The 16,113-nt window shown below is 38.8% G+C and overlaps 2 protein-coding genes across 2 annotated transcripts in view; one reads left to right on the top strand and one right to left on the bottom strand.

Annotated features, from left to right (window-relative positions):
- Window positions 1-494: 494 nt before the first annotated feature.
- Window positions 495-10,299, bottom strand: slc24a5 (solute carrier family 24 member 5). The gene is made up of 9 exons (XM_088412790.1): window positions 9,991-10,299; window positions 6,634-6,813; window positions 6,136-6,219; window positions 5,945-6,048; window positions 5,745-5,845; window positions 3,682-3,968; window positions 3,316-3,522; window positions 1,250-1,351; window positions 495-926 (listed from the first exon to the last, which is right to left on the bottom strand). Exons 1-9 carry the CDS (start codon window positions 10,151-10,153, stop codon window positions 604-606), a joined length of 1,551 nt encoding a protein of 516 aa, XP_088268916.1. The 5' UTR covers window positions 10,154-10,299; the 3' UTR covers window positions 495-603.
- A 4,828-nt stretch (window positions 10,300-15,127) lies between these two features.
- Window positions 15,128-16,113, top strand: part of LOC148424764 (E3 ubiquitin-protein ligase RNF128-like) — a 2,774-nt gene continuing 1,788 nt past the window's right edge. The window contains exon 1 of the mRNA XM_088414006.1: window positions 15,128-16,113. This exon is cut by the window's right edge and continues 1,788 nt beyond it. Within this exon, the coding sequence (XP_088270132.1) occupies window positions 15,535-16,113 (579 nt within the window). The 5' untranslated portion in view covers window positions 15,128-15,534.

The raw sequence follows: 16,113 nt of genomic DNA, 5'->3' as shown, positions 1-16,113 counted from the left end.
CCTGAGCTCGGTATTTTTTTGTTAGGAGAGGAGGTGTGAGGTCCATTTAAAGACCAGAATTACATCACAGGTCAAATAAGTGCTTGGGGCCTTTTAAGTTCCTTACATTGATCATGTTTGGCGCAAGGTCCTAGCAAATGAAAGGTTTTCACTGGTATTTATGGTTCTTTTCTCTTTCCAAGGCAATAAGAGACTGCTCATAAAACTCCAATCGGTTTTCTCTTTTATGCGTCTGCTTAAATACAATAACTAAGCCAGTCAACACCATTTTTGTTATTTTTTTTTATTTATCTCCTCTTTCAGGATGCAGAGTTCACTCCAATCGCAACATTGTTCCCATTTCTTATGTTTTAAATAACGCATCTCAATGTTGACTGTACTGGGGAAAGTTTCACTTTCTGATGGCAACCTTGTTGAACATTTTCACTGACAATTTGTTCTTTGGTACGTTGACATGCCGCCGTCTTCCTGAGATGATACGAAGCTGACCATGCTTCATGGCACAGTGCATTTAATTGTGAGGATGCACGAGTTGGAACATGCTTGAAATATTTTCCCAAGAGTCTTGGTAAACACGGCTTTGGTCCTGGTGTGGGTCGTTTCTCAGTCGCTGCACAGTTTTAAGGGATTATTTCCAATAATCCCTAGCTCATATAAGATAGAAAGAGTAGCAAAAATGATGTAGCAAACTAGGGAAACAAGACCCAATTTCCAGTCCAGTTTCCACCCGTTCACGTGGACAGCCACAAAGAGGAAGACGATGGAAAGCAAGAGGGTTGTGGAAATGAACACCAGTCCGGTGCTGTTGACCTCCACGGGGTTGCTGGTGTCCACAAACGCGGTCTTTATGAACCACGGCAAACCCAGACACAGCATGTCGAAAACATTTGAGCCCACAATATTGGACATGGCCATGTCAGCTTTTCCTGAAGGAGAATAGGTCAGTATTACATATCAAATGAAACACCTCTTGTATACCTGATTAGAGTACGATCATTGAAATGAAGTGTCAGAGGTTGCTCCAGCACATCGACTGTTAATTTTGTCCAGGAAGTGTTAGTTGCTGAGGGCAATGTAAGCGGGTGGGTTGCAATGTCACTGAATGAAGCAAACAAGCAGTATGTCTTTGTACTGTATATGCTTGATAGTCTGATACACATTGTAAAGTAAAATCCGCCATTTTAAATACTATAGCTTTTGTGACACCAATTCTGGAACCTTTCTGACACTTCATCCTTGACAGTTTTACCTTCTCTAGCAACCATGACACTCGCTACAGTGTCAGGTATACTGGTTCCAGCTGCAAGTAATGTGAGTCCCATTACAGTATCAGGGATGCCGAGGGTCTCACCTGTTCAAACATAAAATGATAAATTATTAACCCATTATAAATATGTCAAAAATCCAAAGAGTACGGCACTTCAAAACAAATGAAGTCTGATATCCCACTCCGATTGGCTCTTAGCCAAGAAATGCATGTGTTATGTAATGTCATTTCGAATGTTTGTTCAAGCGGTTAAGAAGTGGATGTTTAGTTGGACGGACTGCAGAGGGTAAAATCTATTTGAAGCAAAATGAAGCTTTTTAGTATAACACCCCTGATCTTGATTGGTTTCACTTAACCATTCTCAAAACAGAGAATATGCATAAAAAGTGCACAACCAACATTGGGATTAAAAAAGACAGGAGCACAAGTCTGAAGATTATTTAAACCAGAATGATAAATGTAAATAAATCTGCATATTGTAACGTTACCACCAAACATATTGAACACAAGGTTTTGAACTTTTTTTTTTTTTTTTTTTTTAATGAATTTGAAGTCCATACCCTCTGATTTTGAACCAGCCAACCATTTTCTAGAGGTGCTCACTAGACTCGCTGGCGTCTCTTCTAGCTGTCTTCAGGCAGTAGGCGGGGGACACCCTGGACTGGTTGCCAGCCAATCACATGGCACACGGAGACAAAAAACACTCACACACACAATCACACCCAAGGGCAATTACGAGTGTCTAATACACCTACCATGCATGTTTTTGGGATGTGGGAGGAGTCTGTGGGAGTGCCTGGGAAAGACCCACGTGAGCACGGGGAGAACAGACAAACTCCACATAGAAAAGCTGCCCCCTTCGATTTTCATTCAAATATAAACACTTTTTTGCTTCCAACGTTGTTCATGGTAGCAAAATTACTGTTGTCTTTGAAGTAAAACATGACATGAATGAAGACTGGTCTTAAAAAAAAACCCAAAAAGAACATCCATCTTTTTCAATTTTCTGACCCATCCTGAGTGTTTTCAGAGGTTATGGCTCCTTTGTTTTGTCAGGGTTCGTCCAAGGTCGCAAACATTCACAAATGCTCCCCAGACCTTTGCCAGTCATTCACCTTTAACTTCTCGTCGTAAAGAAATGTTGAACATGATTTGTTTGAACATGAGAGCTGCTCCCTTTCCAAACGTTTGGCCCTCAGATATAGGGGCTTAAGCCTGCTGACGTTCTAAAATCTCAACTGCTTGGGTCACAATTTGAAATCCTCCGAGATCCATCAAAACCCTAAATCACAAGTGTGATCAACACATGGGGCGAGGATCAATATTTCCCAAATCCTGCCCATTTTTCAGAACAATTTACACCTCACGGAAAAGTGAATATCAGTAAGAGAGAAACCTGGTCTAATTATTTAACCTTGCACTAAAACAATAGTTTATGAGGTTATAACATCCTGATCCAGATTCAAATATAGCATGCGTAGCATACCATTTGAGCTCGACCTTTAAAATGAGACAACATGATGCCACTGTACTCACAGGGAAACAATCCCACACTGTATAATATGAGTTACACCTGCTCGGTCTCGTGTCGATTCTTTCTGAAGACTCCTCCCATGGGACCCAATCTGGCGTCTATGGGATAATAATCTCATTATGTACTCCAGTACAACTATCCCATCACATGATGGTCCCCCCCCCACCCTCCTTGCCTGTTCTCAGCTAAATCCATTCTGGGAGCCGTGCCCATGAGGGAGCTCCACGTGTACACCCACTGTTCACATGACTGTGCCCTGAGGTGAGGCAGGCTGTAATCCTGCAGCGGAGGGGTCAGCACATGCTCGTTGGAGCTAGAACCCCTTCACACACACACACGCTCTCAGATGAGTCCAGGATCATGGCATCCAAAGAATTAAGCAGCAGACCAACATGTGATTCTCCTCTGACGCTTTTGTCACAAGTTTCAAGCACTGTGATCCATAAGTTACTACGCTACAGAATGAGCTTTTTAAGTTTAGGCCCATAACCCGAGGGGAGATAAAACGTCTTACCAACAACGGTGACCATCCACACCAGGATGTACGTGAAACCGGAGATCCAGACCGCAGACATGAAAAAGGTGATGATGAACCAATGCTTCCAGAAGCGCTTTCTGCAGTCAGGGACTGTCAGGAAAAGTAGGACGATGATCGGTAGAGACAAAACCCAGAGGATCCTTTTCAGGTCGCTCTCCGGCACAGTGAACACACCTTTGTGCTCTGCGAATAGATAGTCCGCAGTTTTGGTGCACTTATTCAAGGGTTTATCATCACACAAAATCTGTGAAATCCAGTCACAGTGAGATCTTTATCTCAGTCATGAAGCTCTTTTATCTCTGATTAAATGTTGGTAATAGTTGTGATGGTAAAACATCTTACCATCAGAAATTTCATTGAGGCCATGCAAGCTGAGGGAGAGATGCGAGTATCCCGAGTCATCCTGGAAAATCCCACTGTCAGTCCTGGATCGACTGTGGACTCTCAAACTTGTGTCGTCTTGCCATAGGCCCATCAGGGGTCGTTTTTCGTTCTTCTCTCCTGATGCTTTACCCAAACAGGCGCAGCAAGGACTGATCTTCCTCAAGACAAACTCACTGATGCGAAGGTCAAAGCATAGGACAATGATGTAGATGCCGTAGACCAGTAAGAGACAGGCGGCGTCGTACCTGAAAAGTAAGACATGCTATATACCTGTTATACTGCGCTGGCAGAGATTTTTTATTATGATTTTTATTTTTTAAATCACTATACCATTATTCACTCATAAACATTCAGCAAAATATAAATGTATTTTAGGGATAAACAAAAAGGAACTTGAGTTAGAAACATGATTTAGTCCACCATAGCACTGTGGAAAAAAAACAAAAAAAAAACGAAAAGCGTGACTTGTGGCACCTATCGGCAACTAAAAACCTTTTTTGGGATGACATCAGTAATTCCTAATTTTCTGATATTAGTGACAGGGCTCAGCCCTTATCTTTCACACAAGGAAACACCGTACTGTACTCCATTTTGCCCCAGTTGCATGAAGATTAATGATTAATCAAATAACTTCAAATACTTGCCAAAATTCTTATGAATTGATTCAGTCCCATGTATACATCTGAGATTTTTTTTTTAATGACTAATAGGTTTTCCACCAAGAATGTTCTTGTGTGCAGTGATGCCTGCCTATTCTTTCTCTTTCCCTCTTCATATTGCGACTCTCCTCACTTTAATGTACTTTTCTTTCTTGTACACGCACGTAAATTAATTACACTAACCAGGAACATATATTCTTACAGAACAGAAAGCAAATGATCCATAATCAACACAACACAAAACTTCAGTACTGTATATTCATAAAAAAAAAAGAAATTAAAATACAAAACAATCTACGCAAACTCCAAATTAATACACAGACACATCTTACTCACATTCATGTAAATTAGTTCAAATACTGTATATGCTAAATAATATTTTACCATTGTGACTGACAGTGTTCCAAATATGGCCGCAGTTCCACAAATTAACAACCTGGCATGTGTTTCAAGTTCATCCTTTTTTTTTCTGATACTGATGCACTTTATTTCTGTTTCATCTTTTTTTTATACTACAAAAACTTTCCAATTGATTGCTACTGTGTAGTGTCAAAGAATAGCAGTTGTCCACTTGCTATTTTTGTGGAAAAAGGCATCTTCCTTACAAATCAAAACTTAATTCATATAAAAAAAAAGACATGTCTACTGTTGTTATCCTGTCTTGCAAAGCAGACGATGATTCTTTGCACATCTAAATTGAAGCAGAAATTATATTGAAATTAATTGACATTACGTAGCAATTTTTTAACTGTGTTTACAAATAATCTTTGTCTTATCTGCCCCCCCCCAAAAATATATATATAAAATATATATATAAAATATATATATATATATATATATATATATATATATATATATATATATATATATATATATTGTGCTGTGCAGGAATGAAAAAATCTTGTGGCATGCCAATCTAGAGCTGATCTAGTTGGGAGCAACTTAAATGTTATATATTCATATATCGCTATAAAATCTGTAAATTTGTTGCATTCATGAAGGATTTTATCGCATTGACCTAAATCCCATCACTTAATGATTTCACAGTTAACAAATGTTTACACCTTAGCAGGGGTCAAAAACCTCAAAGGTCTCGTTTCTGACTTAGATTTCAAATCGTATCTTATCTAAATCTTAAGTCTTATCTTGATCATAGAAACACAAATGATAAGCATGAACGCTTCCCATAAAATCACAAGGTAAAAGATATTTTTCTTACCGTACAATAAGTGTCATAAAAGTATACTGCACCTGTGAAATGTTTTCGGTACAACTTTTATTCTTCTGTCACGAGACAATCAACAGCTGTTGTGTTTTACGAGCACCTCAAACTCCTACCCACTTATTGTTGTGCTCACTCACCAGTACACCTTGTTATCAGAAATGATAGCAATAACGGCGGAAACGCTGATGCCGTATGCCAAACAGTCTCTGAACAATGGCCAGCAGCTGAGTCGTCCTGCCTGCAAGAGGAAACCTTTATAGTTTACACCTTGCGTAAAGATCACACTTTTAATAGAAAGTAGTTTAATGTTTGGTTGTACTGTACTGGAAATGGGTACCATCGAGGCCAAAAGTCCACATGCAGCGCAGATGCCCAAGAGGTTGTAGACAGCTGAACCCACTATTGTGCTGACGCCAATGTCCCCCTTTGTCACAAAAACACCTAAGACGCAGCAAAGAAATGTAGTGATAATTAAAAGCTTTACAGTCATCATTTTCAATTGTGATCCAAGCACAAGTATGTTTTTACCCAGAAAGGCTGTCACCAGCTCAGGTGCAGAACTTCCAGCTGCCATGAATGTAGCACCAGCGACATCTTGAGAAAGTCCCAGTCCTGAGATACAATTTAACCATGAACAAAAAAAAGACATTAAAGGGCCGAATAAAATTATCCCCTTTGCATATGCGCAGTTCGAAATTTTTGAGTGGAAGCTATGTATTCCACGCTGGTGCTAACTTGGTGCTAAAGTACCTATACAGTGAGTTTAGGGGCTTCTTTTAAACAAAGTTATTTTCCATCATCAGAAATTGTTATTTTGTGCATGGAGAAAAAGCTTCAGATAGTTGAGTTCATGTCAACCCCAGAAACCTTTCAATAACTACTGTATATACAATAACTAGTAGAACACTGATTGCAAGCCAGCAGGACCTCTCTCAGATCTGGTCTAACATCGCTGACCTTACCTTCAGAATACCTTCCCAAACACGCTGCTGGATTGTCTACATGGAGTATTGAACAGAAACTTACGCTCACTGATGACTTCCAAGGATGGGAGGAAGTAGTCATCACAGACAATAGCAACGGCCAAGAGCATATAGAAAATGAGCATGAAGTAGATGACGAGACCTCCGTCCTTCCTCTCCTGCACGGTGAAGAAGCCATCAGGGAATTCGGAAGACTGAGGTGCGATACAATCTGTCTCGTTCTCTGGAATGTTGAGATGAAGTCATGCTAAGTGAGACCTTTTACATTTTGTTACTAAACTTTCTATGCACATGAATTCAAATAGCAATGTAATATTAATGCATTGCTATTTTCTAACTTTGTCCTGTCCCCTGGAAAACTCGTGGTTAGCAATTCTACCTCACAAGTTTGAGATTCTAGTTCAATTTCCAGCTCGGGCCTTCCTGCGTGGAATTTGAATGTTCTCCCCATGCTTCTGGCTTTCACCCACAATAAAAAACAAACAAACAAAAAAAAAACAGCATGTATGGTAAAGACTCTAAGTTGTTCAATGGTGTAAATGTGAGTGTGTATGATCGTTTGTCTGTATGAGCACTATAATTGGGCTAGGTGCACAAACTCTTGTTCTATCTGCTAGATAGGCACAGACACTCCAGCCCACGTGCATAATATAATTGTTAGGTGTGTTGACATGTGAATGAAGCATGAAAAGTGTCCTTCAATTTCTCAATTGATTCAAAATGTGAATACAAGATGTATCAACATAAAAATTTAAAAAACAGGTAACCGTTAAAAGTACATGAATTGACCTGGACAATAAATAAAATTTAACCGTACAAAAAAAATGTACTGAAAAGGAATGCAGGAATTATTATGCGTTGCATAAAAAGTTAAAAAGAAAAGTGATTAGTGAAAATCCTTGCATAATTGATAGTCAGGCACGGTGGAAGACTGGTTAGCATGTCTGCTAAGGGGTCCCAGGTTCATTTCCATCTGAAACCGGCCTTCCTGTTTGCACGTTCTCCCTGTGCTTGCGTGGGTCCTCTCCCTGGTTTCTCCCCACATTCCAAAACTAAGCATGGTAGGTGTATTGGACTCTCAAAATCACAAGTGTCAAGTTGCGTTCCTTGAGGGCCAGAGTCCTTGTGCTTCCTCTCCCCAGAACACCTGATTCAACTGAATAGCTTATCAACCAGCTCAGCAAGACCTTGAAAATTATCCTAATCATTTGAGCCAGGTGGGTTTGGGAGGGAAGCATCGATAACGTGCAGGATACCGACCCTCAAGGACTGGACTTTGACGTGTATTCCCTAATACATGGGTGTCATACCCCAGTCCTCAAGGGCCAGTCCTGCATGTTTTCCAGTTTTCTCTCAACACAATGGATTCATATGATCAGCTCATTAGTAAGCTTTGCAGTAGCTTGAAAATGATCGTAATGATTTGAATCAGGTGTGTTTGAGAGAGAAGGTCGGAAAACATGCAGGATACTGACCGTCGAGGACTGAAGTTTGTAGCTCATCCTAGTGTTTACGTTTTTAAAAATACAGTATATTTTCAAAAATAGTTCAACAAAAAAATCGATAAACAAATAGGTAAATCCACAAGTAGTGAACAGTGGGTATGCGGGGGTCCTCTGTATATATTGATCCTATCATTTACCACCAGAAGGAGCATATTCCAAAATTTGAGAATCACTGTGATCATGCTGACTGTATGCGATTGGACTAAAGATTCGAGAGGTGAAACACTTTTCATTTTCATGCAATTGATGCAACCACAGATTTTCCTGATCAACACAATTTACCTTCCTTCATTATTATAGCAGTGTTTCTTTGTTATTGTTCCAATAATTACATGGTTCTTCATTCGGTGTATATTCATTATTCTGACTGTGGCCAGTACGTTTCAAACTTGCTAAGAAAGTCTAAAGTGAATACTTGTTTGAAATCATTCATTGCAATTCCATGCCCTTCTACGCCACTAAAACACTGGCTGCTGTCACCGCAATCAATTACTAACATTAGAAGTGCAAAATGAGGCGAAACATTTATAATGAGGCGTTTAATAGCTTAATTCAAGTAGATTTTCTCAAGTTTTTAATTGAGCCCTATGCTAATAATTGAAAGAGGGAAACTATCAAAACAAGTTTTATTTTTACACCAATCAAATGGTTCTCTGAATTTTTGCATCAAATACTATTTCAAAAATACTTAGCTCTCTAAGAACCAGCAAAATGATAGTGACCAACATCAAAATAATGTAAATTAGTCATAAGTACCATGTTTTCACCAAAATGACAGATTATTTTCCTAAAAGTATTTTTGTAAGCCACAGTAACATTACAACATCTTATGTATCCACTGGAACTTGCTTGAATGTTTATAAAAGTATATACATATATGCAAAAGGTTCTGTGAAAATGCATTGCAAGTAAATTAAATAAAAAATTGAATTTTTCATATTAAATTCTGTGATATCTCACGTAGCTCGAAAAGCAACCTGTGTACCACTCATGGTACTCGTATCCCACTTGGAAAATCATAGCCCAAATCCATTATCTCACTGCTACAAGTATCTGGGTTTTCCTCTGGTGGAATCATCCATCCATTTTCCATTGCCGTTTATCCTCACTAGGGTGACCGGTGTGCTGGTGCCTATCCCAACTGTCTTCGGCAGTAGGTGGAGGGACACACCCTGAACTGGTTTCCAGCCAATTGCAGGGCACACAAGGACAAATGACCACTCAATTTGGAGTGTCCATGTCACCTAGCAGCCATGTTTTGGGAAGAAATTGGAGTATCGTGAGAAAACCCATGTGGGCAAGGGGAGAAAATGCAAACTCCACACAGGAAGGCCGAGGCTGGAATCGAACGCGAGACCTCCAAGCTGTGAGGCGGATACGCTAACCGGTCTTACACCGTGGATTGAATTAAATATTCTAACTATGCATACTGTCACAGAGGCTTAAACATGTTTTTTCCTTTTTTGTTTAACATTATAATACATTAGGTAAGTGCAGTTCAGTTGTAATTGTTAACTTCATTCAAACCATGAATATTTATGTAAATTATATATTAACATTATTAATGATCAACCAAAAGGCTGCAACATTTTACAATGCTGTTTAACAATATAATATAGTAGATGTTGATTATCTTAGTAGTTGTTGGTTACTGTTGGTTCATGATTGTGGTACTTGAAATATTTTTGCAGGTGGTAAAAAAAATGTCAGTTCTTTCACTAATACAAAGGGAAAAAAACACACTTCTTTCAATTGCGAAAAAGAGTTGAATCAGTATTTCTACTTTTACCACTCAATTTTGTTTACATCTGTACTTCTACTTACAATAACTACAGGGTGTGAGTACTTTTGCCACTTTTATACAAATATTCTACATGTAAATATAAATAACTTACCAAGTGCACGGCGCACCCTTATCACGTGCCTCCAGTCCGATGTCTTGGCTGTGAATGATATAAGATGAACGGTGCAATACAGGAACAGGACAAACCCCAAAAAATAAGGTATAAAATCTTTTCTCTTCATGCTCTGACGAGCTGCAGCTTTATTTGTGGCCATTTAAATGAAAAAAGAAGACGTGTCTAAGAAGTCATATAGGCTTAGAAGTTTGCTGCATAAGCACGACAATACTACAAGCTGAGGAGGGAGTGAGAGAAAGAAAGAGTGTTTGAGGGGAAAGCATCTTTTAAGGTCTGCTATGTTACAAAGAACGGGGGATCACGAGTTCTAAGTCATTCCACTTGAGCAGACTGCAGTTGAGGGGCGGTTGGGAGGGGGGTCGGGTTAACAAAAGTGGCATTACCAACAAAACATTTACACAAGGAAATCACATTTTCTAATGGTAGGCCTGAAAACTGTTACAAACACAAGTGATTGGTTAATCTGCACTACAATAAGTGGTATCTGAATTATGATTCAAAAGTATAGGTTAGGCAAGGGGTCGGCATCCCATAATACTCGTAGTTGTTTTGAATGCCCCCCCCAAAAGGAAAAAAAAAACACCGGGAGCCGGAAAACTTTTTTGACCATAGAAGTGAGAATAACACTGCATATAAAAATCATAAAATGTTGAAGTAATTCTCTTCATGCAATTAAAGCCAAACTTAAAGGACCAACCTACAGCCACCCAAAAATGCTAACCAAAATGACATCTGTTTTTTTTCAACACCTTTTGGCACACAGTTGTCCAATTAAATGAAGGCATTTAACATAAAATTTTGACTTTGAAAATGAATGACCAATTAATGATTATTTACAGAACCAGCCAAATGTTTGGAAACATCTTCAAATTCAAATACAAGCCCAACACATTAACAGGTTAACAATTCAAGCTATCAAACATCATCCATATAACAAAGCTGAGAAAATATCAACATTTTCCAAACTGTTGCAAAAGGTTGTCTACTTTGAAGAAGCTAAAATTCAAACCATGTTTTGGTTTGAATAATATAAAAATAATACAATGCATGTTGGGATGTGGCACAAAGTAGGGTTTCCAAACTTTTGACTGGTGCTGACATTTAACATCTAAACACATTTTATTTTAATGTTACAAGAGCACCCCAGTCTTTATAACTGTATTTACAATTGCATTTACAAACACAACAAACTACTGGAAGTTTAATTTGAATGACATTTCTTCTTAACTGAAAATGACAAGGCGTGGGTAGTGCTAACGACGAATCACGTTTTCAGTTTGCAGAACGTCACGTGATCGAATTCAAAAGCCAGGTAAGCCGGGATCATTTTCAATCACAGTGACTGACAAAATGGCCACACCCTAACTGATGGCTCAAAATGGGCGGATTTTGCTGCATAATTAGTATTACACAATTGCAATATTAATGAGAATGCTGTGTTTGGACTCATTTGGGCCCATGCAACTAACTATTATTGTAAAGAACGTTTTGGACTTGTCTTCCACATTATTCACAAATCCTTGGAGCAGTGACAAGCTAACAACATCGCATAGTGCTCAATAGAAAATATCGTTTCTTTTAGGGGGAACTCTCAAAGAAACGTGAGGGTGCTCCCCCAGGTGGGGGGAGAGGGACGCTTTGAGCCCACTGTGTCAGACATGTTAGGACATGTTGCCTCCCCCAGATCAACTTGGTCTGATCAGCGCTCCACAGTTGCTGCAGGACTGTCGCACTCACGACGCATACAAGTAGCGGATAGGCCCTCCAAACTTCAGACAACCAGAGACACAGCAAATGGTAAGTTGTTTTTTTTTTGTTTTTTTTAATTGCTCGAGTTGTTATATGTGGAAGCAGAAATGCCAGAATGATGATGACCTGACATTCCAGAATTGAAGGATAGTGCTATACCACCCCCTCCCGTCGACCAATAAAATTTCAAATAGTCAAATGGACAAAATGTGCACATGCGAAAATTATAACTGTGTAGTCGTATAATCGTATATAATGCAACTGTTGCTCGCCTCTGGTTAAAAAGACTATAAATAGCTTTCTAGAATCAAGAAACCCAATATCGTTTTTTTTTTTTTTTTTTACCCTTCTTGTTCCTTTATATTGATGACCAACTAACGTTTCAAATATAACAGATACAACCCGTTTAAATAAGTTTTTAAAATAGATATTTATTACATGATTTTCTTTATATATTTCCCTTCTTACTGATGACATGCTTTTAAAATCTATTTACGCCACCTAAGAGAAAAAAGTGCACATTTCACGTGTTTTTGTACATTTCTCAGCATCATCAAGATATTTTTCTGCCAGTGGGTGAGGTAAGATACATCCACTCCTTTCTCCCATTATAATTCAAATTATACATAGCTATGTTGAGCTTGAACAGTTAGCTAGGCAGCTAACACGGATAGAATGCACTCTTAAGCAAAAATTGATTTGCAGAATTCTTACTGTAATTAGAGACAACAAAATATAATTGACATTAAAATAAAATTCACCTTAATTAATTTTATTTATTCTACATTATTTACAAATACAAATATATTTTATCCATGCATTTGAGTATAGTAATCAGAGCACATCAAACCTAGCAAAATAGCACATATGACAAAATGTCTCAAAAGGTGTCCCGTTTATGGATGAGCTGCTCAAATCAAATGATAGTGTTTCTTACCTGTTTTTTTTTTTTTTTTATGAAAGCACAACAGAAAATAATTTTACAAATGGTCAGTGTTTCAACTAAATTGTTTTTTTTTTATTTTTTTTATGAAAGCACAACAGAAAATAATTTTACAAATGGTCAGTGTTTCAACTAAATTGTTTCCTGAATTGCCCTTCAATTCAGGAGTGACCCACATTATCAATGTTTGATGTTTGACCACTGATGGTACTGTTCAAGTTCAGTTGTTTGCATCAGTCGAGGCTCATATTGAGGCTCATTTTTTGGCTCATGTTGTGATGACCAGCGAAGTTTTGAGAAACAAACTGTAACTCAGTAAATAGCGTCCCCGTGTGGCCTATTTGGACTGAAACCTGATTTTAAGTCGGTGAATTCTTTAAAATGTTCACTTCAGTTTGTTTGTTTTTTGCGATACGAATTGCATGGTGGGTAAATGTTTTACATTTCTCTTTCGCTTGCTGTTTTGGGTTCAAATCAAGGCTCCGACCGTCTTGTGCAATGTCTGCAATTTTGTATACTGTCCTTATTCGCGGGCTTCTTTCTCCCCCGTTCAATTACCTTGCAAGTTAGATTTATTGAAGATTTTAGTGTGATCGCCTGTGAAAAACTAAGTGTCTGTGTATGGAACGTGCAGTCTCAGCTAGCAAATTACTGACCGAATCGACAATGTACTTTTGCATTGATGCGCCTACAATACGTGGAACACGATATCATGCAGCCAGTAACAACGTCAAATCAAATGACGAATCCCTTTTTATGTCCATACGTTGATCCATGTATGCTGAATTTTCTTTTAAATGGTACAAAATTCTTGTTTGGGTTTACTAGCTCACTGCATGTAAGTCTGGTCAGTGACCAGATTTATTTATTTATGAATACAGCAGAGGAAGGGATGTCTATCGCCAGCAACCATTCCGATTTTCACCTGCAAGCTGATTATAAATAAATAAATAAATAAATAAATAAATAAATAAATAAATAAATCTGGTCACTGACCAGACTTGCATGTTTTTCTTCATATATGAGTTGTCGTTTGATTTCTTTTCATTACATTTTGAGCAAAAAATAGCTACCCAAGTGCCATAAGGTTGCTGCAAATTAAACTTATTTATTATTTCAAAACAAGCATCATTTTGGAAGTTGATCAACAATTTGGCAGAAAAAAAGCGACAGGCCATTTACTGTCACACCCACTTGAGGTTTAGTATTGAACCAACCAAAAAACAAAGATAATCATAATAATAATAATAACTGCACATTTATTTAAAACATCTACATAGCTTTGCAGGAAAACTGTTATTCAGTGTTCACAAACTGCTAAACAGAATAGATAGAAACATGTTAATTGTTTTTAGTTTTACTTAATCACGTGTTTTATTAGTGTCTTTCTAAAATAAATCAGGAAATATAGAATACCACTTTTCTTATTAAAGACTATAAAAATGTTGATTTTTTTTTTTTTAGAGGAACTAATTAGTGGCATTTCAATACATTTATTGGAAAAAATGATTTTCTTACGGGTGTTTTTAGTAACAAGTGTCCTTACTGAGCATATTAAAGTTTAACTTATACTTAGTTTTCCAATAACGTGCAAATTAAACTTTCAGTGTATTTATATGATATATTATGAGCTTAAACATGTAATATTCTGGAAAAAAATGACAATAATTGTGTCAACCTGCAATGGCATCCTTTCTCTAGGTTTTAACCTATAATATTAGTAATAATTTTGATGCATTGTATTTTATCTGGTTAATCTTTGTCAAGGCCCTGCACTAAATATTTTAGCCAGAGTGTGGCAGTATTATTAAGGAAAACTCCGCTAGTTTTTGATTCTACTGTACAGGACTCATTTATAGTCAAGGTGAATATTTCAGGAATTCATTGTTCACAACTTTTGTATTGTTCGTTACCAAGAAATGTCTGGTCCTCATATGTCAACAGTACAAATACAAGTACAAGTACTGACATATATTTACTCACATCTGCCTTTTGGATAAAATATTTAACGGTGCTCTACTGTGATTGGGCTGCTCCAGTTTACAGAGTGCAACCTGGAAAATACTTAGTGTCACAGGCAACCTCTCCATCTCATCTGTCATTGGGAGCATCTCTTATTCTGTGCTTTCACTTGTGTGTAATGGGATACAGTGGCAACTTTTGCCATTTATCTGTTCCATCCCATTGGTTTCAGGTATTGTGCAGTTTTTAGTCAAGAGAATATAGCTATTCAAAGATGATTATTGTCCCCGTATGACTTACTGTATTAAACATTTTGAAGTGTTTCATGAACTGAGGCAATTTTTACAGAACTCACCTCCACCACAAAACAGGGAAGGAAACAGGCTAAACTAGAATAACCAGTTGAGCTGCTGCGCTCATTGTTACACAAGCTAAAGTCAGCCGGTTTTTATGACTCAAACACAACAACTCTGCGCTTCGGACATGTCCCTAAAACTGCCCTAATCACGCGGTTATCGTGGCGTGGCTTCTTTTAATTGGTACCTCGGTCGTCGGAATAGTGTAGGTGTGTGCATTCGGTGTATTTGAACTTGTTGAATAGCAGTTCCCTGCCCTGTGCGAAAAGTGCGCAGCGTTCAAGGTTCAGGAAGATAAGGAGAGGTGAACGACTGACGCGCGGGTCGTGTTATGTTACCCAAAGGCTCGTATCAGATTACCGCTGGCAGGAGGTAGGCTGAAACCAGAGCTGTATTCAAATCGCCGTGCCTCCGACAAGCAGGAACTGGGACTGAAAAAGGCGTGTTGAAGAAGCTAAAGAGCTTAGCCGAGTGCTTCCTGTTGTTTTGAATTGGAAAAAGAGCGTTACCATGGGTAAGGAGAGACAATGCGGCCTGTCGCTTCTTCTTTGTTTGTCTGGACTCCTCCACTGTTCGGCCGCTATGGTTGTTTGGACCGCTTTGGTGGAGATAAACTATTTAATCGGCGCCAACAAGACTGTGAACAAAGTCTGTGAGTGTGGATTGTTCGGTCTCAACTCCCCGCTCGCCGAAGTTGAAGGTGTCGTCGTTCTTCCCAACGGAGACCCCAGAGGCTGCGGTCACTTGGACCAGGATCCCGTGTACAACGTCAGCACGCCCCCCTGGGTAGCGCTCATTCAAAGGGGAAACTGTTCTTTCTCTAAAAAGATCAACGCCGCCAAACGGCAGGGAGCGTCTGCTGTGGTGGTGTACAATGTGGACAACGACGTCATTCGCATGGATCACTCCAAGGCTCTGAATATCGTGTCCATCATGATCGGCAACATTCAAGGCGAGGAGATCTCCAGCTTGGTCAGCAACGGAACCAGAGTGCACATGGTCATTGACAGAGGTAACCCACACGGCCCTTGGATGGACACCTACTGGCTTTACTTCATGTCCATCGCCTTCTTCATCGTGACGGCCGCC

Source organism: Hippichthys cyanospilos, chromosome 4 (assembly GCF_059441005.1).
Source record: "Hippichthys cyanospilos isolate Australia breed blue-spotted pipefish chromosome 4, RoL_Hcya_1.0, whole genome shotgun sequence".
Taxonomy (NCBI): domain Eukaryota; kingdom Metazoa; phylum Chordata; class Actinopteri; order Syngnathiformes; family Syngnathidae; genus Hippichthys; species Hippichthys cyanospilos.
Note: the sequence above shows the minus strand (reverse complement) of the source record. Positions and strands in the feature narration are given on the sequence as shown.

Bases quoted from the DNA above. Each gene is read 5' to 3' on its own strand.
- slc24a5 (XM_088412790.1), bottom strand. From the start codon at position 10,153: ATGGCCACAAATAAAGCTGCAGCTCGTCAGAGCATGAAGAGAAAAGAT. The intron at 6,049-6,135 runs GTAAAAACATAC...GCTGCGTCTTAG, and splicing joins GCTGGTGACAGCCTTTCTGG to GTGTTTTTGTGACAAAGGGG. The intron at 5,846-5,944 runs GTACCCATTTCC...TTCCTCTTGCAG, and splicing joins GTGGACTTTTGGCCTCGATG to GCAGGACGACTCAGCTGCTG.